Consider the following 24089-nt stretch of genomic DNA (forward strand, 5'->3'; position numbering starts at 1 on the left):
TTATCAAGCCTTTACCATGGAGATCACTATGTAAATGCAATAATAAGAAAATCACAGTGAAATCTAAAAATCCCTAATATGGTTCTGATTGAAGTTGGAGCTACTAAATTTCTGTGTGGACTTAAGTAAATTAATGATCAAGAACACAAACAAATTATCTCAATGATGCCATTTTAAGATAAAGTTGACAATAGATGGGTGACAGAAGAAAATATATACAGTACCTAAACAAAAATATATATCATTAAAATAGTCTTAATATTTAATAAATATTGTCTAATTAAGGTTTAACATACAAGAAGTAACAGGATATTCCTGAAAACTATAGTGGTACGGTGTTGGAGGGTAATACTTTATGGCTAAGGTTGGCAAATGGGTCACACAGACTGTTTCCGTAGTCTTGGGATTAAAAATAACTTTTGTATTTTTTTTTTCTGGTACTGGGGATTGAACTCACTAACTGCGTGCTTGCTAGGCAGGCGCTTATGCTGCTGAGGTAAATCCCCAGGCCAACTTTTGTATTTTTCAATGGTTGTCAAAACCAAACAGTATGCAACAGAAACAGACTTTGGCTATAATTACTGAAATTTTTACTGTTTATCCCTTAGGTGAAAATTTTCATCCTGCATTATGGAATTCCAACAAGGATTCAAGGATTCACGCATTCAAACCAGGCATGGTGGCGCATGCCAAAAATCCCAGCACTTGGGAGGCTGAGGCAGGAGAATCCACGAGTTTAAAAAAAAAAAAAAAAGAAAGAAAGAAAAGAGAGGATACACTCACTCAGACAGGCACTGTGTCTAGGTGCTTACATTCACATAATGTTAACTGTGAAGTTAATATCATATGTTCCCTTTCTCCAAAACGAAATGTCAGGTTTTAAATATTCTGCAACTTATCTTGTCACAGTTATAAAGTGACAGAAATGAGATGCAAAGGGGGGCAAAGTAACAGGTATGTGTGTCGGTAAAAGCAAAACAAATTACCATGTGAAACAGTAACAGTAACACCTAATTCTGAAAATCACATAAGCCGTGTGTTAGGAAGTGTTTATGTATGTTGTGTTGTGATCATTAAAGTTTTCTAAGGTTCTTGAGGAAAGGAAAATTTCTCATTATGATGCATATTAAAGTTCCAAGATCAAACATTAAAAATATAAATAGTATACATAACTTCTCCATCTACAGAGGAAAAGATATGGAATTCATAATGGGATTCAGAATTAAAAGGCACAGGATTAATCCACCCAAAATAAGACAAAAAACATTTTAAGGGGATGGTGGGGTAAAAAAATGGGATAAACAGCAGAAAATGACACTGTCACAAGAGTATACACTGGTAAACTTCAGGAAGCAATCCACTTTATGTAGTGGGACCTACACATCCCCTTGAATCAACCATGTCAATCGGAGTTTATGCTAGAAAAATTCTTGTTAATGTGCACAAGGAGACATGCATACAAACAACCTCAGGAATATGTTTCTAGTGGCAACAGAGATGTAATAAAAACATCATAGTAGAAAGCCAAGAGAGGTGGCTCATGCCTGTAGTCCTAGCACTCAGGAGACTGAGGCAGGAGGATCACTGAGAGTTCGAGACTAGCCTGGGTTACAATGTGAGTTCAAAGTCAGCCTGAACTGTGTAGTGAGACCCCATCTCAAAAAAATACAAAAAACAAAACAAAACATCATAGCAGAAGAAGTAATAAACTATGGTATATCCATCTGGGTGCAGTATATTTGTAGTTAGATACCTAGATTAGATAAGTACTTTTCCTATTAGGTGTAAGTGGGCAGTAGAAAAAAAATACTATGTATGATCTATGTAAGTTAAAACGGATATAAAATGAAATAATGGAAACATTGTTTATAGATATACATGCATAAGATTTTAAGAAAAATGAAGGAGGATTCCCTGGAGGTTTGACACAGTGGTGATTCTATTTTCTATAACTAGACAACATGGTTCCTCATTACATTATTCTTTATGTCTTTTTAGATGTTTCAAATATTTCACAATACATCCTACATTTTACAAAACAAAGAAAAAGCTGTTCCTAACTCTTCACTGGAAATTTACCTTACCACACTGGTAAAACTATGTGCTAATATAGGGCTAGGCATCCATAGTACAGCACAATGGCATCAGAAGCACCTGTTACAAATCACCACACACTTCCACAGGCAAGCAATGCGTGTGCATATGTAACACAGCCAACTGGAGCCAGTCAGCTGAAGACAGCAGAGAAGATTAACAGGTTATGACCTCAAAGGCCTGGCCTGCTCAGAAAAATTTACAACAAAATTTTAAGAAAGTCATAAGGTTTAACCTAAAATCTTGGCAGCAATCACATATGTATGTATGTATTCATCTACTAAAGTATTTCTTAGAAACTCCTACCCCTAGAAATACAAATCAAGGGTTTCTTACCTACTGTGGAGTCATTGTTTACATACTGAGAGAGTAGATCCTCATCAGCTTGTTCACGTATTTCACTAGGAGCAAAGTCTTTCTTAGAGAAGCTGCTGTTGTTCTTTTTTGAAAGAGTTGTTTTACTCTCTGGCTGATCTGAAAATGGAATTTCTGCTGGCTTGTAGCTAGCATGAATATACATTTCTTCAGGAAGCATATAACCTTTACTAAAACACTCCAGCAACCACTTTGCTCCCACTACATGAGGCCTACAAAAACAGCACAGAATTATGCATTAGTTTAGACCACGAAGACCATCAGCTCAGTTCCATGCACTCCCGTGCTACACTGACATACAATTCTAACAACACTCATCACATAAGTAGAAACTGTTTTGAATTAAAAATTGACAAACCTGTGGGCTGATTTATCCCAAAACTGCTTCAATTCATCATCATAATCTCCCACAATAACATGAGTTACATCTTCATTAAGCTGATTAAAACGAACTCCACCTCCACTGTTAATTAGCCTTCTTAGTTTATCTAGCTTTCTGCCACTAAAGCCACAGAGATATATCTGCAAAGAAAGAAAATATCTGCTTTAAACTGATGTGTTTAAGAGGCTTGATTTCTCAGTAAAAACAAAATTAAGAATAGGTATCTAAAAGCAAAAAAAAAAGTGTCTAAATAAGATAATCTATATACATTTTAGGATACATTAAGAAATAAAATGTTTCCTGAAACTGTTAAAAAAAAATTCCTTTATGATCCTATAGGGTTAGGGTTAAAACTTTCAAAGAAGATATCCGATATTATTTTGTAGCTTTAAATAAATAAGAGAAATAAAAATCCAGAATCTTCTGAATATTGGTGCATAGTAATTTCTAGCTCTGCACGCAGCTTCTTGTGATAGTCTTACTACTTTTTTTTTGTCTTTTTCGTTTTTATTGGTACCGGGGATCGAACTCACGACTGCCTGCTTGCAAGGCAGGCGCTTATGCTGCTGAGCTAAATCCCCAGCCGATAGTCTTACTACTAATAAATGTTAAAGTATAGACAGAGTACTGTAATTGTGATTCCAATTACAATTATGAGGCTTAAATCATTGTTTTCAGCTGGCACTGATAACCATACACACTAAGTTCCTTAACACATTCCCACCAGCTTGAACCACCAGTGGTATATGCTTCATTGTCCCACAGGAGACTTGAACCAGGGGTAGTGCAGAGCTACCTGGCAGTGAGAATTAAAGGCACACTGTGCATGTATGAAGCTCTTTAATTTTCTTACCTATAAAGAGATTTCTTTTTTATAGAGTTAGTTAAACCAAAATATGTAAGAGCCAAGGAGTGCTCTGAGAACAAAATGCAAAAATTTATTAAAACTTTTAATTATTATGACATATACATCTAAACCAATTTAATCAGCACAAAAAATTTTCACTCTGTTTTATATAAGGTGCCTTAAAAACTTAAGAATGACAAATCTTTTTCTGCATTTGTATGCCAACTTAAATTACCTCCATTACTAGATATATCTTAACAAAAATTAGGACTCAGACTTTCCTGTACATAAACAGTAATTCAAAATCATATCTAGAACTAAGTCTACAATAAAAGACTACACAAAACATTTTCTGTTCTACCAACAAATTGGTAAGTTTTAGCAGTATAATAAGATGGGATCCTTTGCCAAATTTTCTTAACAATAATACGGCGATAAATCTTTGCTACTCTACAAAAATTAAGGAATGAAGAATATTCTAAAACTTTCATTTTTGTTCCAGGTGGCTGCTGAGGATTGTGGTAGGACAGGTCCTGGAGCTAGATGGCCAAGGCCATCTCCTGGACCACCTAGTGACCATCATGGCCAAGCACGTACTCTTGAACCAGAAAGTAGTAGCTGGGCCTTACGAGGGTATCAACATTTCCGGCAACTTCTACAGAAACAAGTTAAAGTACCTGACCATGCCTCAAACTTCCTCCCACAAAATTTCCTCTAAAAGTCCTCAATACTAACCCTTCAACTCAACTAAAAGTATTCTAATAAAATCAGACCTCATGTCAACCTTTTCTTCTCATGTACTATCTCCCCCTCCAAACCTCCCCATTAGTGTCTAACACTCCTCATTCAGCCACTTCCCATTCTCCCCACTCACCTCACCTCTCTCACTGCAGAACCACCACAAAGAATAAACTGTCATAGTGCACACAGAAAACAGACAAATGGAGGAGAAGTACCTGCAAGAGCTATCATATGGAAGTGCTGGAAGGTTGAATCTACAGATACTGTTGTTAACAGAAGCAATTTTTTTTCACAAAACAGGGACATGTCAAAATCACGTAAGTAAACAACAGAAAAAGTAAATACTAGCACTGAGCATACAAAGCTGATAATTATTTATGGGAAGGCAACATCCTACAACACAAATCTCCATGTAAGTCACAAACTCTCACCCTTTCCCATCTTCGTCTTTTTCCAGGAAGGTTTATAATTGTAATTCCAAGGAGAAGGTAGTGGAATTCTAGTGAGTTAATTCCAAGTTACTACTTCCAGTGCAACACACGGGGAGAAGACACAGAGACACATATACAGTTGTGGGGAGCCCACGAGTCCAGCCAAGATAGTGGTTCACCAGGACAAAGGCCTCACCCAACCCAACCCAGGTTCTATTAATTATCCATGAGAGGCATGGCTCAGGGATGAGTGACAGTGAGAGTGGCGGAAAATACGTGACTGCTGTAACTACTGTGAATTGGGCTAGATAGGAGGTCTGAGATCACCTCTGTGATAAACAGAGGGCAAGAAATGCAGAGAGAGCAATCTGCACAACACAATTGAGGCAGTGTCTAATAACTTGGGGTCAGTGCTTCAGTTCTGTTTTCCCTGGGAAGTCACAGCCTTTTTCTCAGGCTCAGTCAGCCAACAGCGTGGGGTATAGCTCTCGATCCCAACCTGCTCAACTATATATTTGGGGAGTCACTGGGCGGGGTAACACCGACCTGTTGCTTTGCCTTAGAGATTACATATCAGCTCCTCTGCCAGCCCAGTTTACACTGCTTAAAGCCAATCGAAGCAACAAAGAAATAATGTAGCCAGCTCTGTACATGTCAGTACATGGAGATAGGGCCAAGTTTATGGAGAGTTGCTCTTCTTTTCAAGGAGAGTCGTCTCCGTGGTTCCCCACAAACTCCTTCAGGAAAAGAAGAGAGTAAAGAAAGGCCATACGTAATTTTTAAAAAAGAAAAATCTATGAAAAGTTCACAGGCAGGAAGAAAATAGATGAGTTCAAAGAGAAAATGAACCAAAAATTTACAGAAATTTCACTCAATATGCCCCTGGTGAATTAGAGGGAGATACAAGATGAAAAACTGGACAAGCTAATCAAGGCAATTCCAAATCTGAATGACAGATTCAATGATATGGAAGCTGTGGAAGCTGTGGAAAGATGTCAGACAGAAATACCTGAAATAAAAAATTGTACAGAATTCATACACTGTAGAAATGAGCAATGTAAAGACGGAGTGATACCAGGACAAAATAATGAATAAAAATAAAAATAATGAACAAAAAATAATGAAGAGGTCGAAGAAGCTAAAAAGAAAATGAGAAGAGAAGACTATCCAGCAGCTACTAAATGCAACAAGAACACCAATCTAAAGTTAACTGGAGTCAAAGAAAAACTAGAAGTAGCACGAATTCACTAATATGCCTACAGAAAACATGCAAGAAAATTTCTCAAATATAAGAGTTTAAAATACAGAGGCTGGGGATTTAGCTCAGCGGCATAAGCACCTGCCTTGCAAGCAGGCAGTCATGAGTTCGATCGCCGGTACCGATAAAAAAAAAAAAAAAAGTTTAAAATACAAGTCACACTTACAATGAAAAAAGTAGCTCACCGAGGTCTATCCTTATTAAATTATCAGATACCCAGCAAAAAGCCAAAATTTTAAAAGCAGTCAAAGAAAAACAAAAAATTACATAAAAGGTAAACCAATTAGAATCACAGTGGACTTCTCAACTCAAACCCTAAATGCCAAAAGAATTTAGAGTATTTAAAAGCTCTAAGAGCAAATAACTTCCAACTCGGATTAACTTAGTTAGCAAAGCTACCTTTTAAAATAGATGGAGAAATAAAGATATTTCCACATAACAGATCATCAGCTCAGAAGATAAGTAAATGTTAATCCAGCTCTAGAGAAAATACTTAAGAATAGTCTCAACAGAAACAACAAATGAAATACTACAAAAAAACACAGAGGAAACTAGTGAGGCCAGTGAGTACACAGCAGCAAAAAATCATCAGGAAAAGAACAAAGGACACACCAACAGACAAAGAAGGCAGTGATAGTAAATAACCAACCCATCTTGGTAATATGTCTCAATTCTCCAATTAAGACAGACTGGAAGACTGGATCAAAAAACTAGAATCCAACAATCTGTTGCATTCAAGAAACTCATTTCATTCAAAGAGATATTCACAGACTAAAATTAAAGGATGGAAAACATTTCATGCATTAAGACCCTAAAAACAAACCAGGGTAGCAACTGTAGTATCAGACTCAGTAAACTTCAAGCTAAAACTGATTAGAGGAGACAAAGAAAGTCTCTAAGTTCTAGTTAAGGGAACAATCCAACGAGAAGAGAATTGATAAATATGTATGTGCCAAATACTGAAGCATCTATCTTCATAAAACAAAAACTGCTAAAACTGAAAGACCAAATCAACACTAATACAAACATACTACAGCATTTTAACACTCTGGTTCACAAGAGATGGGTCAATCAAACAAAAACTAATCAAAAAATTTCACAGCTGAACCACATCTCTGAACATACAGATTCAATGGATATAGTTTTTCACCCCTCTATAACACAGTATACATTCTTTGCAGCAGTGCACTGTACTGTTTGCAAAACAGATCACATACTAGCTCACAAAGCCTGCTTCAGTAAATATAAAATAACAGCCCTAAGCATACTGCCAGACCACTGGGCAATTAAAAAAAAAATCAACAACAGAAGAAATTTTGGAAACTCTAAGAGCTCTCAGAAAATTAACAATATACTCCTATATAACCAATCGGTCAGTGAAGAAATCAAAAAAGAAATTTTAAAATTCCTAGAAGTTAATGACAACAAAGGTACAATTCATCAAAACCTATGTGACAGTATGGAAGGTGTTCTAAGAAGAAAATTCATTATAACCAATGCACACATTAGGAAAAAAACAGAGAAAGCTCAACCAGTCAACTTTATGAGACAGCTTAAGATACTTGAGGCCAACAACAACAAACCAGTCCCAAACTGAATTAAGGAAGGAAATTATAAAGATGAGAGCAGAAGTCAATGAAATTGAGACTAACGTTAAAAAAAAAGTCAACAAACTGAAGAGTTGGTTCTTTGAAAAAATAAAATTGATAAACCCATAGCCAAACTTAACAAGAGAAAGCAAGAAAAGAATCACATCAATTCAATAAACAAAACACAAGAGGTAGAATTACAACAGACACTAGAAATTGAGAAGGTAGTTACATTCTAGCACATTAGCAAATTTTGAAGAAATGGACATATTGCTAGACACACACAAACTACCAAAATTAGCCCAAGGAAACATAAATATACTTAACAACTCAGTAACAAGAAATGGAACTGACACAATAACAAAGAATCTACTAACTAAAAAAAAAAAAAACCCTGGGACCTGATGGATTCACTATTAAACTCAACGAAACTTTTAAGAATGTTATATCGCCAATACTCTTCAAGCTCTCCAAAAAAACTAAAGGAATAGAGTGCTCTCAAACTCATTTATGGAAACCAGTATCACCCTAATCCCAGAACCACATAAAGACTCAACTAAAAAATGCAAACTATGGGTCAATCTCGTTAATGAATATAGACAGAAAAACCCTCAACAAGATATTAGCAAACGGAATATAGCACAAAGATCGTACATCATGATTAGGCAGGCGGGTTTCATATGAGATGCATAGATGATTCAATGTGTGTAAGTCAATAAATGTAATGCATCACACAAATAGAAGCAAGGCCAAAAACCATACCATCATATCCATAGATGTAGAAAAGGCTTGTTACAAAATCTAATGCTCCTTTCAAAATCCTGAAGAAACAGGTATATAAAGACCATATCTGAATATGATAAAAGCTAGATATGACAAACCAATATCCAGCATCATACTAAATGAGGAGAAACCAAAAACATTCCCCCTAAGATGATGAACAAGACAAGGATGTCCACTATTACCTCTTTTGTACAACACAGTACTTGAAACATTAGCCAGAGCAACTAGGCAAGAGAAAAAAATAAGAGATACATCTAGGAAAGGAAGGTTACAAATTATTATTATTTGCAGATGATGTGATACTTTACACAGACCCAAAGAACATCACCAAAAACTTCCCAGAATACTGAACTTTAGCAATGTAACAAGAAACAAGATTAATACAAATAAAATCACTCACATTTGTGTACACCAACAATGAATGGGATAAGAAGGAAATTATAAGAATACTATTCACAGTAGCTTCAAGAAAAATGAAATACCAAGTTATTAACCTAACCAAGGAAATGAACAACCTCTACACAGAAAACTCCAGTACTCTGAAAAAGGAGACTGAAGAGGACATGAGTAAATGCAAAGATGTCCCCTGCTCCTAAATAGGCAGAACTACTACTACCAAAATGGCCATATTTCCAAAACTGTTACCAAAATACCAACTTTACTTTACAGACTTAGAAAGAAAAACAAAAATCTTAGAAACCAAAATCTTAGGAACCTAGAAAAACAAAATAAATTTGGACAAGAGCAAAGCAGGAGGCACTGCAATACGTGACTTCAAGTTATTCTACAAAGCAATATAAAAATAGCATGATACTGGAACAAAAACAGATACATGGATCAAAAGAACAGAACTGAGGACACAGAGCCTTCCCCAGACATACTCAGCTTCTTGGTCTTTGACAAAGGGGCCAAAAGCCAATGTTGGAGGAAAGACAGCCTACTCACAAGTGGTGCTGGGTACAGTGGATACCCTCATCTCTCACCACATACTAAATTAAAATCAAAATAGATCAAAGATCTAAACATCAGAACAGAAACATTAATTTACTGGAAGACAAATATGTAAAACCCTTACAGACAGATGTAGGAAAGTATTTCCTAAATGGAACCTCAACTGCACAAGAAGCAACAGCAAGAATCAACAAATGCGATTACACCAAACTAACGAGTTTCTGTATAGCAAAAGAATCAATGCGCAGAGTGAAGAGACAATCTACAGAATGGGAAAAAAATTTGATCAGACAGAAGACTAATATCTAGAATATACAAAGAACTCAAAAAATTAAGCTACCTAAAATTAAAGATCCAGTCAAGAAGTGGGGAAGAGAAATGAACAGACACTTCAAAAAGGAAGAAATAAATAAATATCCTGGGCATTAGAGAAATGCAAATTAAAACAATGCTAAGATTCCACTGTACTCCAGAAAAAATAGCAATTATTAAGAAATCAAACAAGAACAAATGCTGGGGCAACCCATTTGAGAGCCCTCCTGTCCCTCAGGAGCTATTCTTAGTCCCTATTCCTCCACTTCTATTTCCCATTCCTTTTCTCCAGTAAATTTTTCTACTCTTAAAAAAAAAATACTGGTGAGGCTGTGGTGAAAAAGGAGCCCTCCTTCACTGTTGGTGGGAATATAAACTCGTAAAACCATCATGGAACTCAACATGGAGATTTCTCAAAAAACTGAAATTCGAAATTCCCTGTGACCCAGAGACCCCTCACCTTGGGTATCTTCAAGAGCTAAAGACATCATACTACAGGGAAGCTTGCATACCAATGTTTAGAGGCGCATAACTTGCAATAGCTAAATCCTGGAATCAGCCTGTATACCCATCAACAGATGACTGGAGAAAGAAAATGGTATCTATAGTCAATGGAACACCTCTCTGCTATAAGGAATGACAGATTTTAGACATTTGCAGGAAAGTGATGTACCTGGTAAACAATGTTGCATGAAATAAACCAGATACACAAGCTTAAATACCATATGGTATCTCATTTGAGTGAGGCAAAATACAAACAGAGAATAATAAGGATGGATAGAAGGGGCAACAATATGGATCCATTGTAATGGGGAAATGGTCTAAGGGAAACAGCACAGGGTAAAAAGGAAGGAAAGGAAGTAAGAATGAAGATTCCTATGTACAGGAATCTAATAACCTCACACGAGCCAAGATTAATACTATCAACAGGAATGAAAAATGGGGTAGGGGAATTGGCGGAAGAGGGAGAGGAAGGAAAGGGTATAAAAAAACAAACCAAGCTGTGGTATGTACATTTAACTACTCCCTAAGAAGACCATGAACTCTGTGAACCATAAACGTGTAGTAATAAAATCAAAATTTAAAACAAACTTCTCATTTTAAAAACTTTCTTTTACAATCTGTTAGATTATCTTTCATAATAGATACCTGAAGTACTTTGAGATTTGAAACAAAACAGAAACCAGACTAGTCATTTTACAACTAGGAATACATTTAGTATTCAGATCCAAAAGATCTGAAAAAGCACAATGTATGACATTTCCATTGAGGAACTTACAAGATACTTACATACTGAAAGTACACTTACCCCTTTTTGTGTACTGAGGATTGAACCCACTTATAGCCCTGGTTCTTTCCAAATTTTTTTTCTTTTTTTTAAATTCTGAGAGATCTCCTTAAGTTACTAAGTCTAGGCTGGGCTCGAACTTGTGATCCTCCTACATCAACCTCTCAGAATGCTGGGTAACAGGTATGTGCCACCACACCTGGTCTAAAAATTTAAACAATCCAAGAGATACTGAACAAGAGGACCTTTCCTGATTAGGAAGACCAACTCTGGGGCGGATGGATAGCCATTTGCTGCTGTATGACTGTCAAAAAGAATTTTAAGTATCTAAGTGTGAACCTCAAGATGGTATCTAATAAGAGCTATGTGTGGGATTTAAGATTATACACGACATACTAATATAACATATGAGATGATCAATGGTGTTAATACATCGCAAAAACTTAATAAGTGATCTTATGAATAAGAATCTAGTAAGTGGTTGAGAAATTAAGAATTTCAAAGCACAGCAGATTACTGCAACTGAAAGGGTTCAGAGGAAAGTTGAAAAGTGAAATGAATTTTAGAGGATAACAGATGAAGGTCCATCCCAGGCCAAGGGATCCTTATGACTATGGGATGGACACACAGACAGCTGTCTTTATTTAGTGAGGGATTTATGCAGATAAAGAGCAAGTCCATGTTTGAGGGGCCTACAAACTCTGGCTAGGAAGTGCTGAAGTACATCATTACTGTCTGCATTTATTACATAATAAAGACGTACCCGACAACCATCTAATAAATCTTCAGGTGCTTGAAATGCACTGATGTCCAGATTTTCTAGGTTTTCAAGTGTAGGCTCCAATTTGCTATTAAGAATTGAACTGCACATGGATTCAATTATACAACTTCCATTTATGTTGGAAATGTGGCTGACGTCTGAAAGAGTACGGCCTACATATTTTAAAACAAAGTATAAATTTATGAAGATATAATAGTCATTACATATTTTCTTCTAAATTAATTTTTCCCATAATACAACATTTAGAAACAATTTTTGAAGACTTAGTGGTTTTTGTTTTTTGAAACAGGGTCTTGCTACATCGTTCAGGTCAGTCTTGAACTATAGATAGCTGAACTTACTATATTGCCCAGGCTGACCTTAAACCCAAAGCAATTCTCCTGCCTTAGCCTCCCAAGTGTTGGGATTACAGATGTGTTCCACCACCAAAGGTTTTTTAATAGGAATCTTGGTGGCAAATATGAAAAGGAAAAATAATCTCTTGTTTACCATAAAATGCAACTGCTGGCCTTAAAGTCCAAGAAACTTACATTTGAGAAAAATCTTAGATGTGTTACTTAAGTGTACCAACTACTCACAAGGCGTGTAATCATTACATACAGTAAACACGTACTAATAAAAAATAAAATTTGAAAAAATAAAATGTATTAATATTTGTGTCAAAAAGTTCTGAAAAATTCTCTTAAGTCTTCAACCATTAGTATTTTTAAAGTCTTTGATTATCTCTTACAGTATTATCAGGATACTGGAAGAAAGTAATTATTCATTCTAAAAAGAAACATCAGGAGCAGTTCTGGACAAATTTTTAATATAACTACACAACCATAGCTATAGATGCATAGGGAAAAGAATAGCAATTCCCTATTATATTTCAGCAATCCTATTAACAACCTTTTTTTTTTTGACAATGCCTATGATCAAATACAGTCTTAAAATGCTAGGTAAGTGTTGTACCACTAAGCAACAAACTCAGCCTAATAAATCCATTCTTAGTAAATGGAAAATTGATTCGTTAATTTTAATCTTAATAGACTTACTATCATTCGTGCTGATCTGACCAGTGGGAGTTGAAGTATCAGGCAGAGTCCTTGCTTCTAGTCTAGGTTCTGCTTTGTATATAGACTCATCTTGACAAAAACCTTTTTCAATACTATCAAAAAACCACTGTGTGGTCACACAGTGTACATTCCATCTCTTGGCACATTCGTATTTCTGACCTATTTGTGTTAAGAAATAAACAGAGATGAAGAAATATTAACATTATAATACATTATTTTAAAAAACCTTCCTGAAACAAAATTGAAGGTTACCAGCAATTAGCCTTATTTACATGCTACACTACATACTGTGCTAAAAAGCAAAAATTTAGGTCATTACCTAATCATAGCTTTGTACTGCATAAATATACATTCAGTGCTGAGTTTATCTTCTTGAAATAAGACAGGCAACTGTTGGGTAACTGGTAATACTGAACTTGTTCCCATAAAAGCTCCATCACTTAATTTCTTTAGGTCAGTTTCTTAATCTATAAAAGGGAGCTAAGTCAGAATTATGAAGTAGTTTTAATAAGCATATATACACATTGGTGAAAACTAAATGTATGCAATGTAGTAACTGCTAAAAGGATTTATTCCAATCTCTAAAGGATTCTACTTAAAATCAAGGATAGGCAAATAAAATAATTGTTACTTATATGATCTCACTCCACCCCCTCTGAAACAGGGTTTTGCTAAATTACCCAGGCTGGTTTGAACTTTTGATCTGCCTAACTTCTGAGTAGCTGGGATTACAGACAAGTGTACCACCACAACCAGCTTTTATGGGCATTCTTGAGTCAATGGATGAAGCTTTCAGATTCAGACAAGTAGTAACAGTGTCAACTCTACTCACAACTGTTACCATCAAAATTGTGACTTACAGGTAATTACCAATCAACATTAACAATGTTTGTCAAATTTTATTTATGTAGTTAGCTTAGTAAAAACAGTGCCAATACAAAATATAAAAAACCTAAAAACATTAACAAAATTCTCTCTAGTTAATTCAGTTAAGATAACTGATTCAATTAAATACAAATTCAGACCTCCTTTTTTTTTGAGGCAGGATGTCACTATGTTGTTCAGGCTGGCCTCAAATTCACAGCGATCCTCCTGCATCAGCCTCCCAAGTGCTGGGATTACAGATGCGGGCCACCACACCCACCAAGTTTTTAAATTAATCGTTAGAAAGAAATGCTACTTGAGTTTTCTTGTTATAAACTTTTCTTTGAATTATTTGGTAGCTGTGGGGAGTTTTGTTTGCTTGTTTCTAAGAGAACTAATAGGTTAGATAGACTAAGATACCACAGTAAGGTTTGGATTTTTTGTATTTACTCAATGATATGGATAAACATTAAGATGGCAATCAGGCATGGTGGTGCATACTTGTAATCCCAGCACCTGGTAGGCTGAGGCAGGAGGATCGATGTTGAATTCAAGGCCAGCCTGGGCCACAAAGAAGTTCAAGGCCAGACTGAACTGCACAGCAAGACCCTGTCTCAAAAAAAGACAAAAACAAATAAAAGAACATTAGGATGGTCATGAAATTTTTCTACAGACTGTGACTCAAAATATCTTCACAAGATTTTAGAGCAAAAAATATCAAGCTAGGTTACATAAGAGCATTATCAGAAAACAAAAACTGTTCTATGAAGATTTTACAATGTTCAATACTGAAGAACAAAATTCCATTTGTCCATTTGTAAAACAGTTTTTACCTTTGGGTTCCTGCACGATCAGATGTGTACACTCATTCATTTTCAACTGTCCCATGTACTGGCCTCCATGCTTGATTGTGAGCTGCTGAACTGTCTTCCTGTCGAAGCCACACAAACCGGTCACACAGATCACACAACCAAGAAAAATAGGACATTTGAAATCTTCCATGTTTATATCGGTATATCTAGTTATTTTGCTGGAGAAAACAAATGATAAAAAAGGATAGAAATAATACATTAAACATACCAGATTTACTTGAAGTATAATGACAGACCGAAGTATCACTTCTACTCTCCTCACCCTGTCCTTCCCCGCCCAGCAGTCCTGGAATGAATCCAAGGCCCTTCCACTGAGCTACAACCCAGCTCCTCTGTCCTTCTGCAACAGGGACTTCTCAAGTCACTCAGCTGGCAGAGCTGGCATCCAATCCAATTTAAGAGTCTCCCGAAGTGCTGGATGTACAGATTGCTTTCCTCATTTATAAAGATTTATAGTAATTTTTAAGAAAAGGAGAACTAACATCCAGGATTACACTCACATAGTTCAACATCATATCTCTAATAAGTAATATTTTAGCTAGTCTTTCAAATAAAGCTGATTCAAGGGGAAAACACTATTTTGTTAACTTTAAGCCCTTGCTGGTTAAAGAAAGTGGTACGACTTTCAAATACATAAGCCTGCAACTCTGTTTAAAAACCCTAAGGTTTTTTGGTTGCCTACTAACAGTACTTTTAAATTCTTCCATTAGTTTATGTAAGTAAAAGCAATGATGTTTGGTACAATACCAATAAAAATATTATCATTCTGTCGCCGTGCTACAGACATGCTGATGAAGTATCAGTCTGGGTACAGAATGCTGACAGACAGGGGGACAAACTGAAAAGGTGCAGCACGGTATTGAAAACAAACCCAGGGAAATGCTGATAGAATTTTCAAGCCCGTATCATTCCTTGCTACCTAGACTGTAAGCTGTTAAGTTTTCAAGGAAAACTTCAGCACGCCCCTTGACAAGGATATAAGCTCCATGAGGGCAAGAACACCACCCTTGCTTGCTCCCTACGTACATCTAAGGTTTAACTCGGGCCTGGCACGTGAATTAGGCTCACTTACATGACTGATCACAGCTCAGCTGACAGCTTATATGTTTATATTCCTGCTTACATCTGCCCCCTTGGGAAGGAAAATGAGTGCCAAAATGGCTAATTTGTTCTCCATCTTAATATATGTGCAAAGTAAGGTAATGCAGCATAAGAACTAGGGAGAGCAGAAAAACGATTTTCTCAATGATTTCAGAAACACTGCAGGGAACCACTTTATCATCAAAGCATTTACCTTCTGGCTAGTGCTAATAAACTCACAGCCTGTTCTACCATCAACCTATACCCTGCTAATAAGCACTGATAGGTTCTGCTGTTTTCTCTGGAGAAAGAATAATAACCCCACTTTTGTTTCTGAACAACAAATCTGAAGAGTATCATAAAACTTCCACCTAGAAAAATTCAGATTACGTCAAAATAACAGAATTCATCACTTTTTTCAAGTCTATAAAATACAAAAGGAAGTGGGGGAGGGGAAGGGGACAGGAAAAGCATTGAAGTTATGCACATGGACCAACTCCCCATGACTGCAATCATTACGTACTACAAGCATGTATTAATAAAAAACAAGTCTATAAATACACAAATGTCTATCTTACTTCTCCTGTGTCTTCTCCCAAAGTGTTTTTATCCAAGAAGGAAGTAAAATAGGTTTCTTTAGATTTGCAGCAACTAAGTATTTTTTGCTACCAACTTCTCCTGCAACAAGGTGAGTTACTGATATATTAAGGTCTCTGTATACTCGTCCACCCATCATTTTCACACAGTTATGAACTTCCTCCTGCAGGCCCAAAAGAAAATACATTAATGCCAAAGCAAATCATCTTTTCTATTTTTACACAAGATTTCATAAATAACGTTAGCTGTTGATACTCTGAATATACAAATATTTCTCACTATTGTAAGATTAATCAAACTACTTCTTGGAAATTGGATATGAACTATAAATTTATAACTATTTTCCTAAACAGTCATAACAGAATGTTTCATTCAATGGACAAAATACGTAACAGTGAGGTCCACTTATACTGTCTAATGACAACATAGCCACGTAAATTTGTGTAAGAATACGCAATGACATCATCACCTGGCTACACTTTTATCACCACTGTCATCACCGTATCACCACTATCAAAAGACAAGTTAGCTATTTCTTCCTCCAATTTCAAGAATTTACTAAACTATGCTGGTCCTGCAGTAAAGATTATACTTTTACACAGTATATATTTTTAAAAATATAAATTGTACCTGTATATTAAAATATATTTTATAAATTTTAACACACACACCCAGCAAGATAGTCTCACCATGTAATTCAGGTTGGCCTTGAACTTGCAATAATGCACTTGCCTCAGTCTTCCAAGTGCCAGAATTATAGGCATATATTCCCCTGCCTAGCTTTTCCTAAAATATCTTTTTAAAGATTATTCATCTACAATGGAAAAATGTGATTCAGAAGCAATCTGATTGTAGAAGAAGTAGTGAGTTTCCCAAAACAAAAAACTTAAATTAAAATCCATTTTCAACAAAATGGATTCTCCTCTAATTTATTTACAAAAAAGATATACACTGTTGATTGTTGTGTACTATACTTCATTAAGTCATGAATACAAACACCAAATACACAGTCTCTTATTCCTTATGCAGTGAAAAATTTTGTGGAGATAAATAGATATGGAGTAATATTCAATACTTACCCTCTTCTCTTTATCCAGACTTGTACAAGATACGTTTACATCAGACATAACCATACTATAAACTGGATATTCAGCTCTTGGGACACACTGTTGGTAGTGGATACAAAATAAGACAACTGGGGGACCAACAATTCTGCAGCCAAGCTACAAAAAAAGAAAATTTTAGTACATTAGCTTAGAAGAGACTACTGCTCTTACAAATTATGTTTGGTAATACTTAAAATTATTGACAGAACTTATTGACTACTGCAGAAAAATACCAGGTTGTTAGAAAGAAAAAAAAAGACCATTAATTTCTCAGACACAGTAAACATGCACACACAAAAGCAAATTAAATGCAACTGTCAAAAGAAATAACATCCAAGAACTCCTCAATCAAAACTGCTATCAAAATTTTAATCTCTGAAATAAACACAACTGTAATACAATAATCTTAAGTTATAAGCAGAAAGCCACCCATGCATACTCTTCACATGAAGTACCCAAGCAAGGAAGCAGCTTAAAGAAGTAATAGCCTACAGTAAATCCCACTAAAAATCCTATTATGTTACCAAAATGTAGAAACCCAAGGCAGTTTCCACATTTGGCTTTGAAGTATTTAATATCTCTGCAGCTTTCTAAGAAAGACCAACAAAGACATCTACAATAATATAGGATAAACTAAAACAATGACTTTTCAATTTTACTGATACTGAGTGAAGAAAGGTGACATTCTTACTCAACATATGCATATTCAAGGCAAACTAAAAAGCCCACAGTTGCCAAAGTCACCACTGCATGGCTAATTTAAATACCTACAAGAAAAGAACTAATACCATCTTTTTGATCAGCCATAAATAAAGCAGGAAGTTTTTGATGCTACTGACTCTGACATGGATTTATATTTCAAAAATGAGGCTAACACCAACAACAATCTTGGCAGGGTGGGCACAGACCTTCTATAAGTTGTACAGATACTGCATCTACCTACTCGGCTATGTTTTCTTCTCCTTCAAACAAGAACCACTTCTCTGTAATCTGGATGGAATTATAGCCAGTTTACTTTTATTTCAATGTTTCTCTCTTGTCCAGACACCAAAAAGTGAGTCAGCAGACTCTAGAATCAACAAAAAGAAATAAGATGGCTCATTGATATAAAATGGTCCTAAGATAATTTTCAGACCTCATACAAGGTAGAAAAGATAGTAAAATTCTGTGTTCAAGAGCTCACAGAAAGACAATAGGTTAATAAGCACTATGTTGAAGTCATTTCCAACACTATTATTTCTTACTAATTTATCTTACAATCTGACTTTTAAGTACAAAAAAACCCCATCACTAAACTGTTGAGTTATAACTTATACTAAATGAAGCTATATTCCTTGAAATAATAATAAGAATGTACTATAACAAGATTAGTCTTTCGGTCTCCCCAAATCAAAAGAATCCCAGAGTATGCAGAATCTGTACACTTTGTGACCATGGAAAACAAAAACACACAGACTACCAAGTAAGTATCTGGAAGTTAGCAAACCTCTTTAAGGTGATCAAAGACAGCACCCCTAAAAGGGTCACAGATATAAAGAGATCTATCATTTTCCTTTATTTTCAATGCCTCTTCTTCAGTAATAATTTGAAGATATTCTTCTGATTGGAATTCTTTCATTGACTGAAAGAAAATGAAATAAGAACATACTTGAAATTAGTCTTCCATATTTAAGTCCTATCAAGTCTTCAAAATACATCTTAAAATCCTTTCTGCTGCTGAGAGCAACTATAATCTTATCTATACCACCTTAGAAACCTCCCACGTGGTCTACTTCTTCCTGCCTTGCCCTAAATCTATGTTCCACAGAGCAGTTTATAACCTTTCATCCACCACTACCAACAGAAAAACAAACAAAAGAATCAGATCATGTTAACTCTCTGCTCCTAATCCTCTAGACAGCTGGGCACAGTGGCGCATGCCTGCAATCGAGAACTGGGGAGTTGAAGCTGAACTGCCAGTGTTTCCCCAGTGTGGCACTTCAGCAACTTGGAGAGATCCTGTCTCAAAAATAAAAAGTAAGAAAAAGGTGGGAATGAAGCTCAGAGAAGGATCTGGGTTCAATCTCCAACACTGAGGGAAAAAAATCCAAACAACCTCTGATGACTTACCATTACACTCGAAATTTACATTTCTTCCTATGGTTCAGAAGACCATAGGATATGGCCCTCACCTGTCTCCCCACACTTAACAGGTTTAACTTTAGCCACGCCCACTGATCGGCATAACCTGGGACAAGCTAAGCATGATCTCATTTAGAAGCCTTACTCTTGTTCCTAGAGTGCAGGACATTTTTTCCCCAGGTCTTCACCTGATGTGATCATTTACTTCTAACAGGTCTTGCTTAAATGTCATTTCCTCAGAGATGCCTTTCGTGATCATAATTTTCTTCTTTTTTGCTTTTCTTTTTTTATTAATGTAGACGTGCTAGGAATCCAACCCACAACCTTGCACATGACCAGACGAGTGCTCTAGCACAGTTATACCTCTGGCTCCCTGATCACCAGGATCATGCTATCTTAAACCCTTCCTCTATCGCTTCAATCTATTTTACGAAGAAAAATAGTATTGATGTTTTATAAACAGACATATTTTTGTCTTTCCTATAGTTAAAATTTCAAGATGTATCTTGTTTGCTATCATATCCTGACACCCACTAAGCACTTAAACAGTTTCTGAACAAAAGTTAATTTCTATGTTAAAAAACTTACAGTGATCTTTTTAAAACTAATCACATACTCTGTTCTTCCAATTAAAACCCTCTAGACGATCACCAATGAAATGAAAAGTCAATCTTTACAATGGCTCACAGGGCATGACATGACTTTTTTTTTTTTTTTCAGGTGCTGAGATTGAACCCGGAACCTTCTCACTGAACGACATCCCCAGTTTCCTCTTTAATTTTTTTTAAATTTTAAAACAGATCAAGACTGGGCTGGGCTTTGAGAGCCTTCTGTCTAAGACTCCTACAGTACTGGGATTTCAAGTGTGCCCTACCATGTTTAAATTTGACTTTACTTTTACTTCCAGAAGCATTCCCTATTTTTTAACCTGCATCCCTTGCTGACTACTCTATAGCCCACAAGCACTTTCCCAGACCACTGAACATGGATGGTTGTTCCCTTGCCTGAAACCCTCTTTCCTACATACCCACAGACTATCTCACCTCAAGTACACCTAAATATCTTCAGCACAAAGCCTACCCTGGTCATATTCCATTTAACAAGGTTGAAACCTTCCAGTTTTCTTCCCCAGCAAACATCCTCTGGAACCCCTTAACCTATTTTGCTTTTTTCTCTTCCTATAGCACTTAGCATATTATAACACACTATATTTTTCTCATTTATCATCTGACTAATATCTCTTTCCTGCTGCTAGAATGTGAGCTCTGAGAGAAGAAAAATTTTTGCTTTCTTTGACCACTGATGTATCTATCCCAAGTACTTTAAAGCAGTACCCATCAGATCATGGACATTCAATAAATAATCACTGAACGGGTGAGTGAACTTGAAGGAAAACTCTAGTTGTTTCTCAAACTTTCACATGCAATAGCACTTCTGTTTAAAATGCAGATACTAATTGTCAAGTCTGGGTTGGGACCCAAGGTTCTGCATTTCTAACAAACTCCCAGGCCATATTGATGCTGCTAGGTGCTGTGAGCAGCAAAACTTTAACACTACCCTGCCTGTCATTTTGCATAATAAAACATATTTTTAACAAAAATCAATGAAGTGTGATGAATCCCAGACCAAATCAAAATTCAACACAATAAATAATAGGAAAAGAAAACAATTTTCAGAAACTACGTATCAGCCACATTCAACCAAAATGTCACTAATAGATTTCAAGCACCCCAAATACCAAATGACACACATATCATATTATGTAACAATGATTTACCTATATTAACAAATTACAGCAAAATCACACGAAAGATGTCTACTATTAGGACATAAAGCCCAACATATCAAAAACACTTAAGAATGGAATAAAACAAAGACCAGTTCAACTGTTCTTACCTCAAGGGCTTTAGAAAAACACTCAGAATTGTCTGAACACTTTAAAAACTTCACAAGAAACGGTTCTTTGTTATTTGTGGACATTGTTGAACTGTCAAAATAAAGGTATCATTAACAAGAACAAAATTACATTATGTAGGACGTTAAACGTTTAACGTTTCTACTTTCCTGAGCAGACAATAATGCCTAAGGATAGACATTCTGATCTTGCACATGAATTCGTCCATGACATATGCAAGAAACTCTAGCATGTCAGCAAAGTCAAAGAAAAAGAGACTGACTCTTTCAAATCAGAATTAGCGTCCTTGAACTGAACACATTTAGGGCTCCTGCAACTGACCCCTTATTCAAGGACATTCCATTGAACTAGGCTTAAAGATACACAGAGCCCATTAGTAGCTGCTGGTACACACGGCCGATGGGGGTTTTCATCCCTAACTAAAAAGTTTGAATGCTGTATACACACGGCAGCCAGTTGGCCTTTTTGGGAGGCCGCCCCTCCCAAAAAGCTAGATGCATCTGCTCCCCAGCCCTCAGGGTAAGGCCCAGCTGGCGGAACACAGAAGCCGCGTCCTCTCCCGCTTCAAAGGCCCACCCGCCAGGCCCGCCGAGGACCCGTTACCCAGATAGGAAGTGCCGCGACTCCCGGAAGGGACGGCGAGTGTGCTGGGTCCTCACTCGCCTCGATGAAGCCTGGGGATCTTAAGACAGCAAGTTGGGGGGGGGCGCGGCCAGCAGGACAGCAGCTGGGGTCGGGCGCCAAACAGCCGCACAGCGCCCCCCCAAATCCGGCGGCGCCCCCAGCCCTGAACAAAAACGACTGAACCCGGAAATCGCAGAGGACAGGAACCGACTTTCGCGCCAACCGCAAGGACGCACTCTTTTCCGGCGGAAGTGACGTCACAGCAGCTACAGCATGGGCGGGAATATCAGTGTAGCGGTGGGCGGTCGGTAGACTGGGGGCGGGGCGACTGGGCTGGATCCTCGCTGTTTAGGATTTTGAAGGTTGATGTAAAGGACAGCAAGCCAGCAATCCTTTATTGGGGCCCTAGGCATACAGCAATGAAGGCCGTGGTCAAAAGAACTTACTAAGTAAGCATTTTCCTCCTGGCAGATAGTCAAGCCACCAGTGTCTCCACTTTAGAGACATAAACACTAAGGTTAAGAGAAGATAACTGAAATGTTCAAGGCCCCACAGTAAATGGTAAAATTAAGACTGTATCAAAGATCTACCTCCACAGACTGGGTTCTTTTGAAAATAATCGCTGGACCCCGCAGGCAAAAAGTATGAAGAAAAAAAAAAAGACAATGAAATAGTTTGAATGACACAGGTAACACAAAGGGACCTATTTCAATATCCACTGTGTCTCTGCTCTCCTCCCCTTCAATAAGCATTTCCATTTTCTTTGGATTTGTCTCCCTATGGCAAGATTCTGGGACGAGTCTAATATTCAAATGGCCAGGGGATCAGACTTAGGAAAGTTTAGTCCACTGAAAAAAATGGATGAACTGCTTAGTGCTTCTGCTTGTTTTGTTCCTGACTATGGAAACTGAGAAAAATGACTTCGGATTGAGTAATGTGAGCATTTAATGCTACACATTATGATTGTTTTTATTTTTCTTAAGGCTCAATAAATAGCTCGGCTCTAAGTGTGTGAATACACTCATGTAACATGACAAAGATTGTTTGCTTGACCAAAATTTAACCAAGGTACCGAACCTTCTCCTAAGCTTACCTGTGGGCTTCCTTGTAAAATTGAGTTAGTCTCTGTCTTAGCTACTTTTCTCTCTTGTTGAGACAAAATACCTGACACTCAAAGTTAGGGAAGGGAAGGTTTAGTTCTTACAGGTTGGAGGTTTCAGTCCATATTCAGCTGGCTCCAAGAGGCAGGGTGACATGACGGATTGCAGTAAACAACAAGCTGAGAACCGGCAAGACAGACAAGCCACATCATTTTCCTTCCATTACACTGTATGTTGGCTCCACCCCTGGGCGGATATAGCACTCACGCCACCAATCCAAACTCTAGACAACGAACCAATCACAAACGCTAGACTCAGCTGCCTTGGTTGTTACTTGAGGCTTGAGGCAGACCACAGGAACTTGAGTGTTAACAGTCTCCTCCCCGCTTAGTGTCTAGTAGTGTTCCTTATCCTCACCATATCCAAATGATGTGTGATAACTCTGGCATGTCTTCAGCAAGAACTGTTAGGCTGGTTTAGCCCGAAAGCTTCTTACTCTTGACACTTTTAGAAAATTACTGAGTAAATAACAGAAAATTACTGAGACTAGTAACCGCTAAATTATTAAACAGAGACCACACGCGCGTGCACGCACACACACACACACACACACACACACACAACTTTGCTTTTTAGCAATATATTCACACTTGTCCATATTGTATTCAGAGTTGAATCTAGTCTTCTCCAAACTAAAATTCACTTACCACGGTTGCTCGTTATTATAACTATTCTGATTGCTCTGAATAAATGCATTATCTTGCAGGTGTCATCCAAGAACTTTTTTCTGTAGCCCACAGGGCGTAACACCAATTTCATCATAAAGGCACATTACTGTAGGTGTAAAACATTCATGTATATTCTTTAGAATATTTCTATTGATGAATTATTCATTTTAATTTTAATTTTATGAGTTATAT

General features: G+C 36.9%; 1 protein-coding gene across 5 annotated transcripts in view; it reads right to left on the bottom strand.

Annotated features, from left to right (window-relative positions):
- Positions 1-23398, bottom strand: part of Topbp1 (DNA topoisomerase II binding protein 1) — a 59056-nt gene extending 35658 nt beyond the window's left edge. Inside the window, exons 1-10 of one of the 5 annotated variants that reach the window (XM_063249016.1) lie at positions 23274-23398; positions 21427-21517; positions 18896-19030; positions 17383-17526; positions 16285-16466; positions 14588-14784; positions 12870-13049; positions 11815-11984; positions 2828-2991; positions 2431-2681 (exon numbers count right to left, since the gene is read on the bottom strand). In XM_063249016.1, coding sequence (XP_063105086.1) covers positions 2431-2681; positions 2828-2991; positions 11815-11984; positions 12870-13049; positions 14588-14784; positions 16285-16466; positions 17383-17526; positions 18896-19030; positions 21427-21510 — 1507 coding nt within the window. In that variant the 5' untranslated portion in view covers positions 21511-21517; positions 23274-23398. The other 4 variants (XM_063249015.1, XM_063249014.1, XM_063249013.1 and 1 more) reach the window with 4 other exon arrangements.
- Between the last annotated feature and the right edge of the window lie 691 nt (positions 23399-24089).

This window comes from Cavia porcellus, unplaced genomic scaffold (genome assembly GCF_034190915.1).
Source record: "Cavia porcellus strain 051 isolate PalLab524CR breed Dunkin Hartley unplaced genomic scaffold, mCavPor4.1 scaffold_5, whole genome shotgun sequence".
Lineage (NCBI taxonomy): Eukaryota > Metazoa > Chordata > Mammalia > Rodentia > Caviidae > Cavia > Cavia porcellus.